A 14,281-nucleotide genomic window follows, 5' to 3' on the forward strand; every position below is an offset into this window, starting at 1 on the left:
ACTGGGCGCTACACAGGTGTGCTGAATTGGATACAGGGGGCGGTGCGAACTTGTGACATCAGGTTTAAGAGGGGCGGGACTTACCAACAGTGTGCAGCATCACTCGTGGAGGCTTTTTGGGCGCTGAGGAAGGCTATCATCTAAGCCAGAAATGCATCCGCCATGTACCACGATTAAAAGCCTCCAACTGCATCCCCTCGGGTCTCTACTCTTACTCTTTTTCTTTGGGAAGGAGAAGCTTGTTTACATATATATATATATATATATATATATATATATATATATATATATATATATATATATATATATACTAGCAGCCCGTCCCGACCTTGTCCGGGAGCAATCAGGCTTCCCCGACCCCCGCCCGCCCCGACATTGTCCAGCAGCCTGGGTCCCCGCCCACCCCGACCCCTGCCCGCCCCGACATTGTCCAGCAGCCCGGGACCCCGCCCGCACCCGACATTGTCCAGCAGAAGGGGGTATTGCCCACAAAACGAGTGTGAAGAGAGAAGCTTTCCTGTATCATAAGGTGGTTGAGAAAGGGTCTTTAATATCATATGAAGTGTAGAGGTAAGTTATTTGACCGTGATGTGTGGTGCAAAGAGAAGTTGTTTAACTGGAATGTGCTTAATAGTGGCTCTGACATTGCAAACATGAGAATAATGAGCCTATACTGAATGTTCCATTGGAAACAAGTGGTATAATGGCCTCTCTGTTTTTTGCCAGGCGATACTGTCACTCAAGTTCAAGGCTGAGGAAGTAAAAGAAAAGGTCCAAGTCCTCATCTCTCAAATGGAGAAGGACGGGCAGTGTTTCCAGCCACCCGTGACTTTGGAGGCAAAGGACGTGATGAGGGTTTGTACGAATCAGACGGTGATTGAAAAAATCCTGCCAGCAAAGATGCTTATCCAAAACTGGCTGCCAGTTTATCCAATGAAACCCAACCTGGACTATCTCCTCACCAAAGAAGTCACCTGGATGGCTGACAACTCAGAGGAACCCAACGTCCTGAGCCTGGGATACCCTGCAATTAGAGTGCCGCTAGAAGGCAGCTTTCATCGAACAGACATTGATCTTTTTGGCGTTGACCCAAGAAGTGTGAAGATACATTTCCTTGCTCAATTACTGGCAATTTCTAAAGAGGTCCATAAAGGTGATCTGGTCTGCTTCTTGATCATGGAGAAAGCTGTGTTACCCTCAGTGGGTGCTTTCTGCAAGGACATAAATAGGTTTGTTTTGTATACAGAGCAGCTAGTTATGGAGAAAGACATCTGAAGTCCTTCTAGTCTAAAGCTCTCACCTGGGCTTCAGTGGAAAGACTATCTCTCTACATATTAGATGTGCCCCATCACCCTGTAGTTCTGAGGACATGTATCTTGAACGAACATCTTCTAAATTACCAATGGGTTATATGTCAACACATCTGCAGCACACACAAGTCATCGCATAAATGAATTTGATCTTGCCCTGCCCACCCTGGTTTCTATACAGGATCTTGAATTTTCCCAACCCCACTATTTGAATAAAGCTCAATTTCATGACATTTATCCTCACACTGAATATATTTGTAGATGCCAGAAGTGAGCTTCTTTTCTCTTTCCTCATAATAAAACTATAATTAAAGGGTATCTGACTAAGTCTCCTTGAACAAACTCCAACCTAAGCCTCTCCCTCAGTCAGTGGTACCACTTACCAGCGCTGTCAGAATTAGATGGTACAGAATCATGGAATGGTAAATAATTGGTATAATGAGGCTAAGATTTCCTAAAATTAGGACATTTGCAAAAATTGCAGAGGATGCCAAGGGATGGCCAATTGATGTCCGGTTACCTCATTTTCCAACTCTTTCAAGAAGAGGAAGGTGTTTAGAATGGGCCATCAAACTGTTGTTTGATTAAAGTTGATACTAAAGCTATAAAAATGTGTGTGGGCATCCCACAGGTTCGAATGATGAGATCCAACCTGGGAACATTTGCCTACTAGAAGAAGTCTGACACATGATGAATCAAGGAGAAGCAGCACTGTATATATTCCCAGTTTTTCCATCCTTGGACCCTAGTTTACAGTGACATGGTGGCTGAGTGATGGGACTCAAACACACAAAATATGATAGGAGGAATGCTTGCAATTTTTTAAGCCACTGGCAAATTGATAAGGATTGAATTCCAACCCATTGTTCTTTTGTCCACCAAGCCACCTCAGTTAGGACCCGCCCCTAATTCCTGAAATCAACCATACCATGCTTTACCACTTCTCACGAACAAAACCCTAAAATTACCCTTTCTATCCGTAACCTTAATATTACCCTTACCATCCTTTACCACTACCAACCCTAAACCATAAAACTACTCTTGCCACCTTTTGCCATTACCCTCCCAAAACCCGAAAATTACCCTTACCACCCTTAACCACTATCAAACTTAAGCTCTTACCATTATTTGTATTATATCTATCTATCTATCTATCTATCTATCTATCTATCTATCTATCTATCTATCTATCTATCTATCTATCTATCTATCTATCTATCTATCTATCTATCTATCTATCTATCTATCTATCTATCTATATATCTATCTATCTATCTATCTATCTATCCATCTATCCATCCATCCATCCATCCATCCATCCATCCGTCCATCCATCCATCCATCCATCCATCCATCTATCTATCTCTTCCTCTTCTCTCACTCTCTCTCTCTCTCTCTCTCTCTCTCTCTCTCTCTCTCTCTCTCTCTCTCTCTCTCTATATATATATATATATATATATATATATATATATATATACTAGCAGCCCGTCCCGACCTTGTCCGGGAGCAATCAGGCTTCCCCGACCCCCGCCCGCCCCGACATTGTCCAGCAGCCTGGGTCCCCGCCCACCCCGACCCCTGCCCGCCCCGACATTGTCCAGCAGCCCGGGACCCCGCCCGCCCCGACATTGTCCAGCAGCCCGGGCCCCCGCCCGCCCCGACATTGTCCAGCAGCCCGGGCCCCCACCCGCCCCGTCCCCCGCCTGCCCCGACCCCCGCCTGCCCCGACATTGTCCGTGGGTCCCCCGGAGCCTTACCTCAGCCGCCGCTCCTCCCCCGCGCTCCTCAATTCACCGCTCTGCCACTCCTTGCCGCTCCTCCCGCCTGTCCACCGGTCCTCACCGCCTGTCCGCCGCTCGTCACCGCTCCTCCCCCACGCCATGTCCGCCGCTCCTGGACGCCGCTCCTCCCCACGCTCCTGACGTCAGCACGCAGGTCGCGGCCAGTGCTACTTCGAAGGGACTACTATTTTTTTTAAGGTACATTTTTTAAATAACGCATATTTTTACAGTTTATATAGCCTATGTCCATCTGCACACCCTGACGATTACAATGATGTATCGGGTGTGTGGATTGGCGCTGTGGTTCCCGAGTTTACCCGCCTCAAAGGTTCAAAGTTCTGGCTTTATAATAGTAGTATAGATATATATATATATATATTTATATATATATGTACACACATGTATTGAAAACACCTATCTCCACATCTAGAGAAAGCTGCACTACTCTCATAACCTTAATATTCGTAGGCAATGTCCATTTTATAATCTAACAGGAACACAATGTGGCTGAACTTGCAGCCTTTATCAACCATTATATATAAATATTCCAAAAGAAATGTAACACATTCAGGCGCCTATGCCCATGCTCTTGGGTCGGGGCCTGCTCGGGATGTCAGTCCCAAAATATTCCAGCAAAAACCACGTCAGAGTCCTTTCCATGACTCAGAATCAATCCCACCAGCCAGTCCATTTGTAACAGGTATTATTTGTGGCACAGCAAACAGCATAAAGCATTTCAACTCCCAAACAAGTCTTAATCATATGCTTACACGTGAGTGGTCACATGCTAGCTATGTCAAGCATCATACATTAACACTAAAGAAGGGCAACCGGCATGGTAAAAAGTACCTTCAATTTTATTAACAAAATCATGATAAAAAGTATCTTACAAAGATTTTAAATGAAAACAGTGCATTTTTGGGCAAATTGATGCGCTGCTCAATGTGTTTAAAATCGATCTTTTCTTGCATCCCCTTTCTTTCAGTCACTGTTCTTTAGTACATTATTCAAGGAAAGTACATTGCCCATAGTGCATTGTTATTGTCTTTGTAAAGCGTGTTCTAACAAGGTTACTAGTTATGTTAAAAATATTACCTTTGATGCGTGCAATAAGATTAATACTTCTTTAATGCCTTTAAAGAATGTAATTACATGTATGGCAGGTTATATATCAGTATCGAAGCTTCCGATGTGACACCACTCCCTTGTTGTAACCTGAGTCACTTTGTGTTCCTTTACGCTTGCCTGTTTTAAATATTATTGCTCCCAGCATGTAAGGGAAAGAAATTGTTTCCATCTCAAACCCTGGCTGCTCAAACACATTCGTATCTTGCCAGGTGGGCTGTTGTGCCCTTCCATGAAACATTCCATCCATATGCTGCATAGAAATAAAACCTGTTACTAATGGACTGGCTGGTGGGCCTTATTTTACGTCAGAGAAAGGACCCTAACGTGGTTCTCTTTTGGAATATATATATATATATACAGCAGCGTGTGCACAGCCCAGGGGTCGGATCCAGACCCGAAAATCATTAATTTTCGAACACGGACCGTGACCAAAGCCTTGTGTGGCTGAAACGCGTTGGTGGGGTGAAGCGTTGAATTAAAGGGCTTCTAAAAGTATCCGGTTGTGCCGCCTCCTTTGTTCGAAAAATATATATATATACATATATATATATATATTACCTACTGGCAATAGCCAGTAGGTATATATAGTTAGGACCTAGCTACCATAGGAAATCCGCAACATTCTATTGGGAATAACTTTGGCGCCGGTTGAGGAATTTGCGTGTAATTTACCAAAATTTAGGCCAGCTCCGCTCCGCTTCTTCCCTGGAAGTTTCAGGGGGATTCGTCATGCGGGGGCCGAGAAAAAAGGGAGGTCCCAAAACATGTTTTCCCCATGTTAATTTCCATAGGACGAATAGACAAGGCTACACCCCGAACCGCTGAATGGAATTACACCAAACTTTGCAAAATTGTAGGGACTGGTACACAGAAGTGCCTTTTCTATATTTGGTGAAAATTGCTCCAGTGGTTTTTATGAAAATTAACTTCAAAAACACATATATATCTATATAAGCTTACTGTAAGCTTACTGTACTCTGTACATTCCCGAGTACGAGCTGCATTCTGATTGGCTGCCAATGTCTGTCAACACTCCAAAACAGAAATTGTTAGCAGCCATCTTGTACCTCGGTAGACTGAGGCACAGGAAAGCTGAAAAACAAAGGTGTGGAACTCAAAAAGGGGGCACGGTAGAAGCACCCTGACCTCCTAGGCCTGCTCAGGGGGTCCCACAAGGACCCCCAAGGCAAAAAAAAAAATAGTTTTCAAAATTTAAATTCTTCATCCAAGAAGTGTTGGCAGCCATCTTGGGACCAATATACATGATAGCACCTCATTAAAAAGCATTGCAGTTAATAGAAGGTTTTAGGACTTTAGTTACATTATAAATCATTTGTTGATGGTACCATACTAATTTTAGGAATTGTGGTGTGTTCTAAGGTGATTTTACCATGTGAGAAAGCCTTCTGCTGGGATATCATGAATCATGTTTGAAAGAAAACTATTATCTCATGCTTTTCCCACAGTGGTTTGGAAGGGGATCTAAAAGCTAAACTGAAAGCATATTTTCTGTAAATTCACATTATCTTTCTCAGTCATGTGAGAATGAAGTCTGACATTCTCAGTAAAACATGTACATCCAACAAGGACAGAGACTGTCAGTTGATTCCTTTGTGTTCTACTGTAGCTTCCCAGAGTGTTCTAAAGAACAACTAGAGCGCTAACAGTCCTACTTATTACATAGGTATGTCACACCTGAAGCCATCTTGATTGGAATAAAGTGGTAACTCTTAAAACATTTAATTTAAAAAGGAACAAAATGAGGGGGTATATTTTGCCATAGAAAGTATGATTAGTGCTGCAGAAAGAAAAATTAGGGCACATTTTGAGTGACTTCTCAAATCCTCTACTATTTCATTAAAAAATTCTGACATGCAGTCTCCCAAGATGGCCACCAGAGACAAAAGAGCCCAAATGTAGCCCAAATAGCACCCAGATGTAGCCCAAGTATAGCCCAATGACAGAATGTCCCAGAGTGTTCTAAAGAACAACTAGAGCGCTAACAGTCTTACTTATGACAAAAGTATGGCACACCAGAAGCCATCTTGATTGGAATGAAGTGGTAACTCTTAAAACATTTAATTTAAAAAGGAACAAAATGAGGGGGTATATTTTGCCATAGAAAGTATGATTAGTGCTGCAGAAAGAAAAATTAGGGCTCATTTTGAGTGACCTCTCAAATCCTCTTCTATTTCATTAAACAATTCTGACATGCAGTCTCCCAAGATGGCCACCAGAGACAAAAGAGCCCAAATGTAGCCCAAATATCACCCAGACGTAGCCCAAGTATAGCCCAATGACAGAATGTACCAGAGTGTTTTAAAGAACAACTAGAGCGCTTACATTCTTACTTATGACAAAAGTATGGCACACCAGAAGCCATCTTGATTGGAATGAAGTGGTAGGTCTGAAAACATTTAATTTAAAAAGGAACAAAATGAGGGGGTTCATTTTGCCATAGAAATTATGATTAGTGCTTCAGAAAGAAAAATTAGGGCACATTTTGAGTGACTTCTCAAATCCTCTTCTATTTCATTAAAAAATTCTGACATGCAGTCTCCCAAGATGGCCACTAGAGACCAAAGAGCCCAAATGTAGCCCAAATAGCACCCAGATGTAGCCCAAGTATAGCTCAATGACAGAATGTCCCAGAGTGTTCTAAAGAACAACTAGAGCGCTAACAGTCTTACTTATGACAAAAGTATGGCACACCAGAAGCCATCTTGATTGGAATGAAGTGGTATGTCTGAAAACATTTAATTTAAAAAGGAACAAAATGAGGGGGTTCATTTTGCCATAGAAAGTATGTTTAGTGTTTCAGAAAGAAAAATTAGGGCACATTTTGAGTGACTTCCCAAATCCTCTTCTATTTCATTAAAAAAATTCTGACATGCAGACTGAAACATGCACTTTGAATACCAGCAGCAGACTTCCCTGGTGAGCAGTAGCTTTACTACAGTGATATAATGAGCAACTAGAGTGTTAACATTCAGAATTTATGGCAAATGTGTGACACATCTGAATGCCTTTTTGATGGAACCAAAGTAAACAAGCATTGAAAATGCAATAGATCTCGCACTCGTTTAAGTTAAAGCCATTCTGTTTGTAATGAGGTGTGTTAGAACTGGCACCTTGGCGTGAGTTTCCCTTCCACTTTTTGCTGATGTGCCTCAGATGTTTTTGCTGGTGTCCGCTGCTCAGGGCACTGCGCCACGGCCAACCCGTGCCGCAGTGCAAGTGCTCCCTATGTAAAGTGTAACTGTGATTGATATTCCTGATTGTTCATTGGATTTACTGTCAGTCCCCAGTAAAGTGCACCAGGAGTGCCAGGGCTTGTGAATGCCAATACTGCTAGTGGGCCTGCAGCGCTGGTTGCACCACCCACAGAAGCAGCCTTTTAAAATGTGTCTAGGGTCTGCCATTGCAGAACCTGCATGCAGTCTGGAACTGTCATGCTGGCTGGGCAAGAGCACACACTTGCCAGCCTCTAAACCTTCCCTTAACTTCATATTAGTCACCCCTATGGTAGGCCCTTGGGCAGGGTGCATTGTAAGTGTAAGGTAGGACATGCTCTGATGTGTGTGGCATGTCCTAATAGTGAATTACTGCCAAATTAGTTTTTCACTATTGTAAGGCTACCTGTTCTCTTAGGCCAGATGGGCTGCTGGAATTATTACACTCTATAATACCAGCAGGCTCAGGGAACATGGTAGAAAATAAAGTTTAGTATGCCTGGACTCAGAATAATAAAATACTTCTTTTAGTAAAGTTTATTTTAATATCCTTTGTTTGCAAATGCTACTTTTAGAAAGTTAGCATTTGCTTGCCTAACCATTTCAGCCCGCCTCTGCTAGTAGTAGACTGTCTGGGATGTGTGAATGACAGGGCTGGGGGATGACAGGTGGTGGATGCAAGGATTACACCTTAGTGGGAGGTAGAAGTGCCCCTGGACTCTTAATAGGGCTGTGCTCTGCCACCACAATGCTGGCTCCGCCCCCTGGGGAGCGACTGATGACTCAGCCTGCACCTGGCCCAGGAAGGGCGAAGCACTGTCATCAAGGTACTCCTGGCTGCCCTTGTCCACACAATGCTGGCTCCACCTCCTGTGGAGTGTCTGATGTGCCTGCCCCTCACACTGAAAGCAGAAGCCAGAAGTACACCCAACAAGTGCTCAGAGACTGAATGAAGTTATGCAAAGGCCCCCCTGGCCTGAAAAGACAAAATAAATGCTGTATAAAAGTAGGAGCCCTGCTCCTTGAGAATCAGAATCCTGTTTCCCACAAAGAATCTCTGCCCAACTAGAAGGAGAAGAAGACGCTGGAAGGACTGGCCTGCTGCTTGCCTTGCTGAGGAAGGAGAGGAAAAGACTTGATAAAAAGACTTTGCTGATTTGTGCTTGAAACTTTCTCCAAGGGCTTGTCTGAGCTTGCCCCCTGACCTGAGCCACAGGACCATCTGGCTCAACCTGCTTTCTGCCCGTCTGCCGGTATTTAAGAGGATTTCTGCAACCGCCGGAGCCGTGACCCTGGTGCCCTCAGCCCCTCCCTGAGGCCGTGACCGACCGCGTCTCCCCGTCCCCGCCGAGGAAGAGCCCCGCTCCGCCGAGCCGCTCTTTCTCCGCTGAGGGAGATCCCTGAGTCACCCCGCCTTGGGAGGCTCGCTGCCGTGGTGCCCCCCCAGCCCCTCTTCGAGGCCGTGATCACCTGAGTTTCCCCATCCCCGCCGAGGGAGAGCCCCGCTCCCGCGAGCCGCTCTCCCCCCGCTGAGGGAAACCGCCAAATCACCTCGCTGACGGAGGCTCGCTGTGGTGCCCCCACGCTCCCGCCTGAAAACCTTCACCGGACCCAACAGACCCAGAGAAAAGACCCCGCGAAGTCCGGGCGCCTCGAGTGTCAGCCTCGCTCTGCCTAGAGAAGCCGAGCACCCCGCACCCGCCTTCGCTGGAACTCTCCAAAAGCCGCCGTTCACCGACGCACAGTGCTCACCTCGGGCTAGGGGCCCGCAATGTTCTTCTTTCCCCTTCCGCACTGTGCACGGTGAGTACCTGAGATCGCCGGCCTCCTAGCCGGAGCCGCCCCTCCAACCGCAGCGCACACCGTGCGAGACGGTCCACGTGCGCCGCTAGAGGCGTACCACCCGACCGGACAGCTCCGCACGTCTCGCAGCTGGGAGCGGTACGAGTCGAACCCGTGCTCACGCCAGATGCGTGAGTCGCGGTAGGGTTCACACGTTTTTCATCCGGCAAAGCGCCTAGAAGCAGCTAGTAAGTCCCAAAAAGGAATCCAGGGGCTAAGAACTGTTTGTGAGATAAAAGAAACTCAGAAGAACCAGTTTGGAACTATAACCTAGAGAACTTGCCTATTTACAATCTTGTGGCTACCTAAGAAAAGCATTACTTACGGTCTTGTGATAAATACTTGCCTGCATATACATTTCTACATAAAGAGAACGTATTTTAATATAACCACAGCCTGGTGTCCATTTGTGGGGGGATTGGTGTATTTACTGTGTGTGTGATTGCAAATGCTTAACTCAGAAACGCCTGAAGAATAGCCTTGGCTGCTCACGCCACGCACCTAGAGGGTGAGCAAGGGTAATTCTAAGGGGTCAACCTTCGCCCTGACTTAGAGGAGAGGGTCCCTGCTTGTCACAAGTGAATACTTGCGCCAACCAGAGACCCCCAATTCTAACATTGGACGCAGGGGTGAGGATTTGCGAATTTGCATTTGTGGTTAACATACAGTGAATTGCTGATCACCACATAGTGAGAGCAGACCGATAACGCAGCCACAGATTTCCATTTTTTAATTTTGTTGAGACATCAGCCATTACTGAAGCCATGCCTGGCTCACTCCCTGTTGGAAAAACACTCTCTGTCTTCTCTGGAGAAGATGACATAGATTGGGGAGAGGAAGCCCTGAGGGCCTTAACAAATGAGCGGCTGAAAGAACTCTGCGGGAAGTGCAGAATTTCCAAACATGGATTGAACAACAAGGCCCACCTCGTAACGGCGCTGAGAGCCTGTAAGGAGTCAAGGGAACCACAGAATGCAGTGGATATCATACCACCAGATGGCGTTGTAGATCCTAGCAGAGGCCTGTCACCAGAGGAGCTGGCAGACAGGGCAGCAGACAGGGCACATGCGATGGAGATGGCAAAATTAGCTAGGCAACTAGAAATGGAAAAACAAAAATTGGAAATGGACAAGCAAAGGATGGCCATGGAGGTGCAGCAACGCCAGCTGGACCATGACCTAAGATTGAAGGAGTTGGAGCTGAGAGGTTTGGGAGCAACTCCTTCTGGTGGCAGCACAACGCCGGTGCAGGTAGAGTCCAGGGTGTACATACCCAAAGATGTAGTTAAGGAGTTCTTTAAGGGGGATGACATAGTACAGTGGTTTAGGGCATATGAGGTAGCCATGTCCTCCCACCGGGTCCCTGACAAGGATTGGGGAGCGGGGTTGTGGGGGAGGTTCCTTAGCGAAGGGTGGGACACCCTCCTGAATTTGCCCCTTGAAGAACAAAGTTCCTACCCCCGCATGAAAGAGGCCTTAATGACCAGGTATGGGCTTACCCCTGAAATGTTCAGACAGAAGTTCAGGGAGAGTGTAAAGCGTCCTGGGAATACGTTTGTGGAGTATGTGACTGGTTTTTGCAGAGCACTGGATGGATGGGTAAAGGGTAGTAAGGTAAATGATTTTCAGGGGCTTCTTGATTTAATTGCATGGGAGCACTTGTCTGATCAGTGTTTTCCTGAGCTACGCCAGCACCTGATTGATAGCAAGCTGTCCAACCCGAGAAAGCTTGCTGTGGAGGCGGACCGCTGGCTCAGCACCAGGGTCCACAAGGGTCCAGTGGGAGACTCCGCCAAGGGTGGGCAGGGTCCCCAGCAGAAGAGTGGGGGGGACAGGGGTAAACAAAGAGGGTTCCAGCAAGGCCCCCAAAGTAATTCCCAAGGGAACCAGCAGCGAGGTTCTCAGCCTCCCCCACCCACAAAGCAGACTGGGGCCCGACAGGTAGGCCTGTTCCAAAGGGGCCCTTCAATTGTTACAGGTGTGGTGACCCGGGGCACATTGCCAGCGACCCCAAATGTCACCTGTTTGGTAAACCAGCACCCCCTGGTGTTCCACCCCGGCAAGTAACTAGTGTTAATTTGGGGGAAGAGGTAGCAGTCCCCGGGGGTGGAGATCCTGTCCAGATGACCCTAGTCTCGCTAGGAGACAGTGAGATGGTCCCTGAGAACTACCTGCCCTCTAACACTAAGAAATATGGGCAGGTGTTTACCATCAATGGTAAGAAAGCTGAGGCTCTTAGAGATACAGGAGCCAGTGTGACTGCAGTGAGGCAGCACCTGGTGTCTCAAGAGCAGGTTGTATCCCATGCCTACTGTAGGGTTATCAAAGCTGATAATTCAGAGAGTCAGTGTCCGATCGCTCAAGTTCCCTTCGAGTGGGGGGGGGTCTCTGGCACTCTGCAGGTCTGTGTGAGGAAAGCCATGCCTGTAGACGGTTTGCTAGGGAATGACTTGGAGGACTCCCCTTGGGAAAAGGTGGAGAAGACGACTCACCTGAGGATGGTGGTTCTGCCTGACTGGGCGTGCGTGACCACCCGGTCAATGGCAGCCAGTAGGGGTGCTCAAGAGATCCTGGGGCCTGAAGGAGAGGCCCAGGAACCGGCCTTAGGGAGAAGGCGCAGGGGGCGTGGGAAACCGGCCCCTGAAGTTCCCACGGTCCAGGAGGAAGCAGACCTTGAGGGGGATGCCCTGGAGCCTACAGGGGAACAGATTGCTGAACTGGGGGACTTGCCTGAGCTGACCCATTGGCAGCAAGAAGGACGCTCCTCCAGGGAGGAATTCTGCAAGGAGCAGAAAGAATGCCCTTCTCTCGTGGGTATGCGGCAGCAGGCTGCAGACCAGGCCAATGGTGTTCAGGCCAAGACGCATTATGTGTACTGGGAGAATGACCTCCTGTATTCAGAGCCTAAGGCTGCTGAACCTGGGTCAGCCCGTGTGCTGGTGGTACCCCAGACGTTCAGAGCCTTCCTACTGAGGCTGGCTCATGATGTGCCGTTAGCAGGACATTTAGGGATGGACAAAACCTATGACAGGCTTGTCACCCACTTTTACTGGCCCCAAATGCACAAGAGCTCAGATGCTCATTGTAGATCCTGTCAGACTTCCGAGGCAAGTGGTAAGAGCGGAGGGAGGCACAAGGCTCCTCTGCAAACCTTCCCCGTGGTCGGTACGCCATTCCAGCGAGTGGGTATTGACATTGTTGGGCCTCTGGACCCCAAGACAGCCATGGGCAACAGGTTCATCCTGGTCTTGGTGGACCATGCCACCCGGTACCCTGAAGCCATCCCTCTGAGGACAGTGACGGCCCCCGTGGTGGGACGAGCACTGATTGGAATTTTCTCACGAGTAAGATTCCCTCTAGAGGTGGTGAGTGACAGGGGGACCAATTTCATATCCAAGTATATGAAATCCCTGTGGCAAGAGTGTGGTGTAACATACAAGTTCACCACCGCTTACCATCCCCAAGGAAATGGGTTGGTTGAGAGATTCAACCGAACCCTAAAAGGCATGATCATGGGCCTGGAAGGTCCAATAAGGCGTAAGTGGGACGTCCTCTCGCCATGCCTTCTCTTTGCATACCGTGAGGTGCCACAGAAGTCCCTAGGGTTTAGCCCCTTTGAACTTCTGTATGGTCACCCAGTGAGAGGACCTCTGCGTTTGGTAAAGGAAGGCTGGGAGCAATCTCCCAGGAAACCTCCCCAGAATGTATACAGTTACATGCTGGCCTTCAGAAACCAGACCAGGCGCTTCGGGCAACTTGCTGAGGCAAATCTGGAAGCCAGCCAGTAAGAGATGAAGCGGTGGTACGACCAGAATGCCACTCTGGTGGAGCTTCAACCTGGGCAGAAGGTGTGGGTCTTGGCCCCAGTGGAGCCTTGTGCACTTCAGGATAAGTGGACAGGTCCATTTGAGGTTGTGGAGTGCAAGAGTCATGTAACCTACTTGGTGGACATGCAGTCTCCCAGGAACCCTTTGAGGGTCCTACATGTTAACCGCCTTAAGCCCCACTTGGAGAGGTCCGAAGTGGGAATGTTGTTGGCAACTGATGATGGAATGGAGGAGGAGTCTGAGCCTCTTCCTGACTTCTTGGTAGCCTCTGAGAAAGATGGGTCAGTGGATGGAGTTAACCTCTCACCCACCCTGATGCCTGAGCAACAGGAAGACTGCCGCAATTGCTGGGGCAGTTTCCAGATCTGTTCTCCCTGGTTCCTGGTGTCACAGATTGGTGCGTCCATGATGTGGACACAGGAGACAGCTTACCTGTGAGGCATAACTCCTACAGGGTAACTGACAGGGTCAGGGCCTGCATCAAGGAGGAGGTCTCCAAGATGCTTGCTCTTAGGGTGGTTGAGTCCTCCAGCAGTCCTTGGTCCAGCCCCGTGGTCTTGGTCCCAAAGGCTGCTGCGCCGGGAGCCACACTTGAACTCCGGTTCTGTGTGGACTACAGAGGACTCAATTCGGTCACGAAGACTGACGCGCACCCTATCCCCAGAGCTGATGAGCTCATTGATCGGCTAGGGGCTGCCCGTTTCCTCAGCACGTTTGATTTAACGTCTGGGTACTGGCAGATCGCCTTGACCGATGGGGCAAAGGAGAGGTCAGCATTCTCTACACCAGATGGGCATTTCCAGTTCCGGGTTATGCCATTTGGAATGAAGAATGCCCCTGCCACCTTTCAGAGGTTGGTCAACCAGGTGTTGGTTGGGCTGGATGAGTTCAGTGCCGCCTACCTGGATGACATCGCAGTGTTCAGTGGCACCTGGCCAGAGCACCTGTGACACCTCTGGGAAGTGTTGATGGCGCTGCGCAAAGCAGGCCTCACAATCAAGGCAAGCAAGTGCCAGATTGGGCAGGGATCAGTGGTGTACTTGGGACACCAAGTGGGGAGTGGCAAGGTGGCACCCTTGCAACCCAAAATTGAGACCATCCTGGCTTGGGAATCCCCCAATACCCAGACTGCAGTGAGAGCCTTTCTGGGGCTCACTGGGT

General features: G+C 48.1%; 1 protein-coding gene across 1 annotated transcript in view; it reads left to right on the forward strand.

Annotated features, from left to right (window-relative positions):
- The window catches only part of LOC144799727 (histidine N-acetyltransferase-like), a 45,784-nt gene extending 44,158 nt beyond the window's left edge, over window positions 1-1,626 (forward strand). Inside the window, exon 3 of the mRNA XM_078671243.1 lies at window positions 727-1,626. Within this exon, the coding sequence (XP_078527369.1) occupies window positions 727-1,275 (549 nt within the window). The 3' untranslated portion in view covers window positions 1,276-1,626. The remainder of the gene's footprint in view (window positions 1-726) is intronic.
- Window positions 1,627-14,281: the final 12,655 nt, after the last annotated feature.

This window comes from Lissotriton helveticus, chromosome 12 (assembly GCF_964261635.1).
Source record: "Lissotriton helveticus chromosome 12, aLisHel1.1, whole genome shotgun sequence".
Classification (NCBI taxonomy): domain Eukaryota; kingdom Metazoa; phylum Chordata; class Amphibia; order Caudata; family Salamandridae; genus Lissotriton; species Lissotriton helveticus.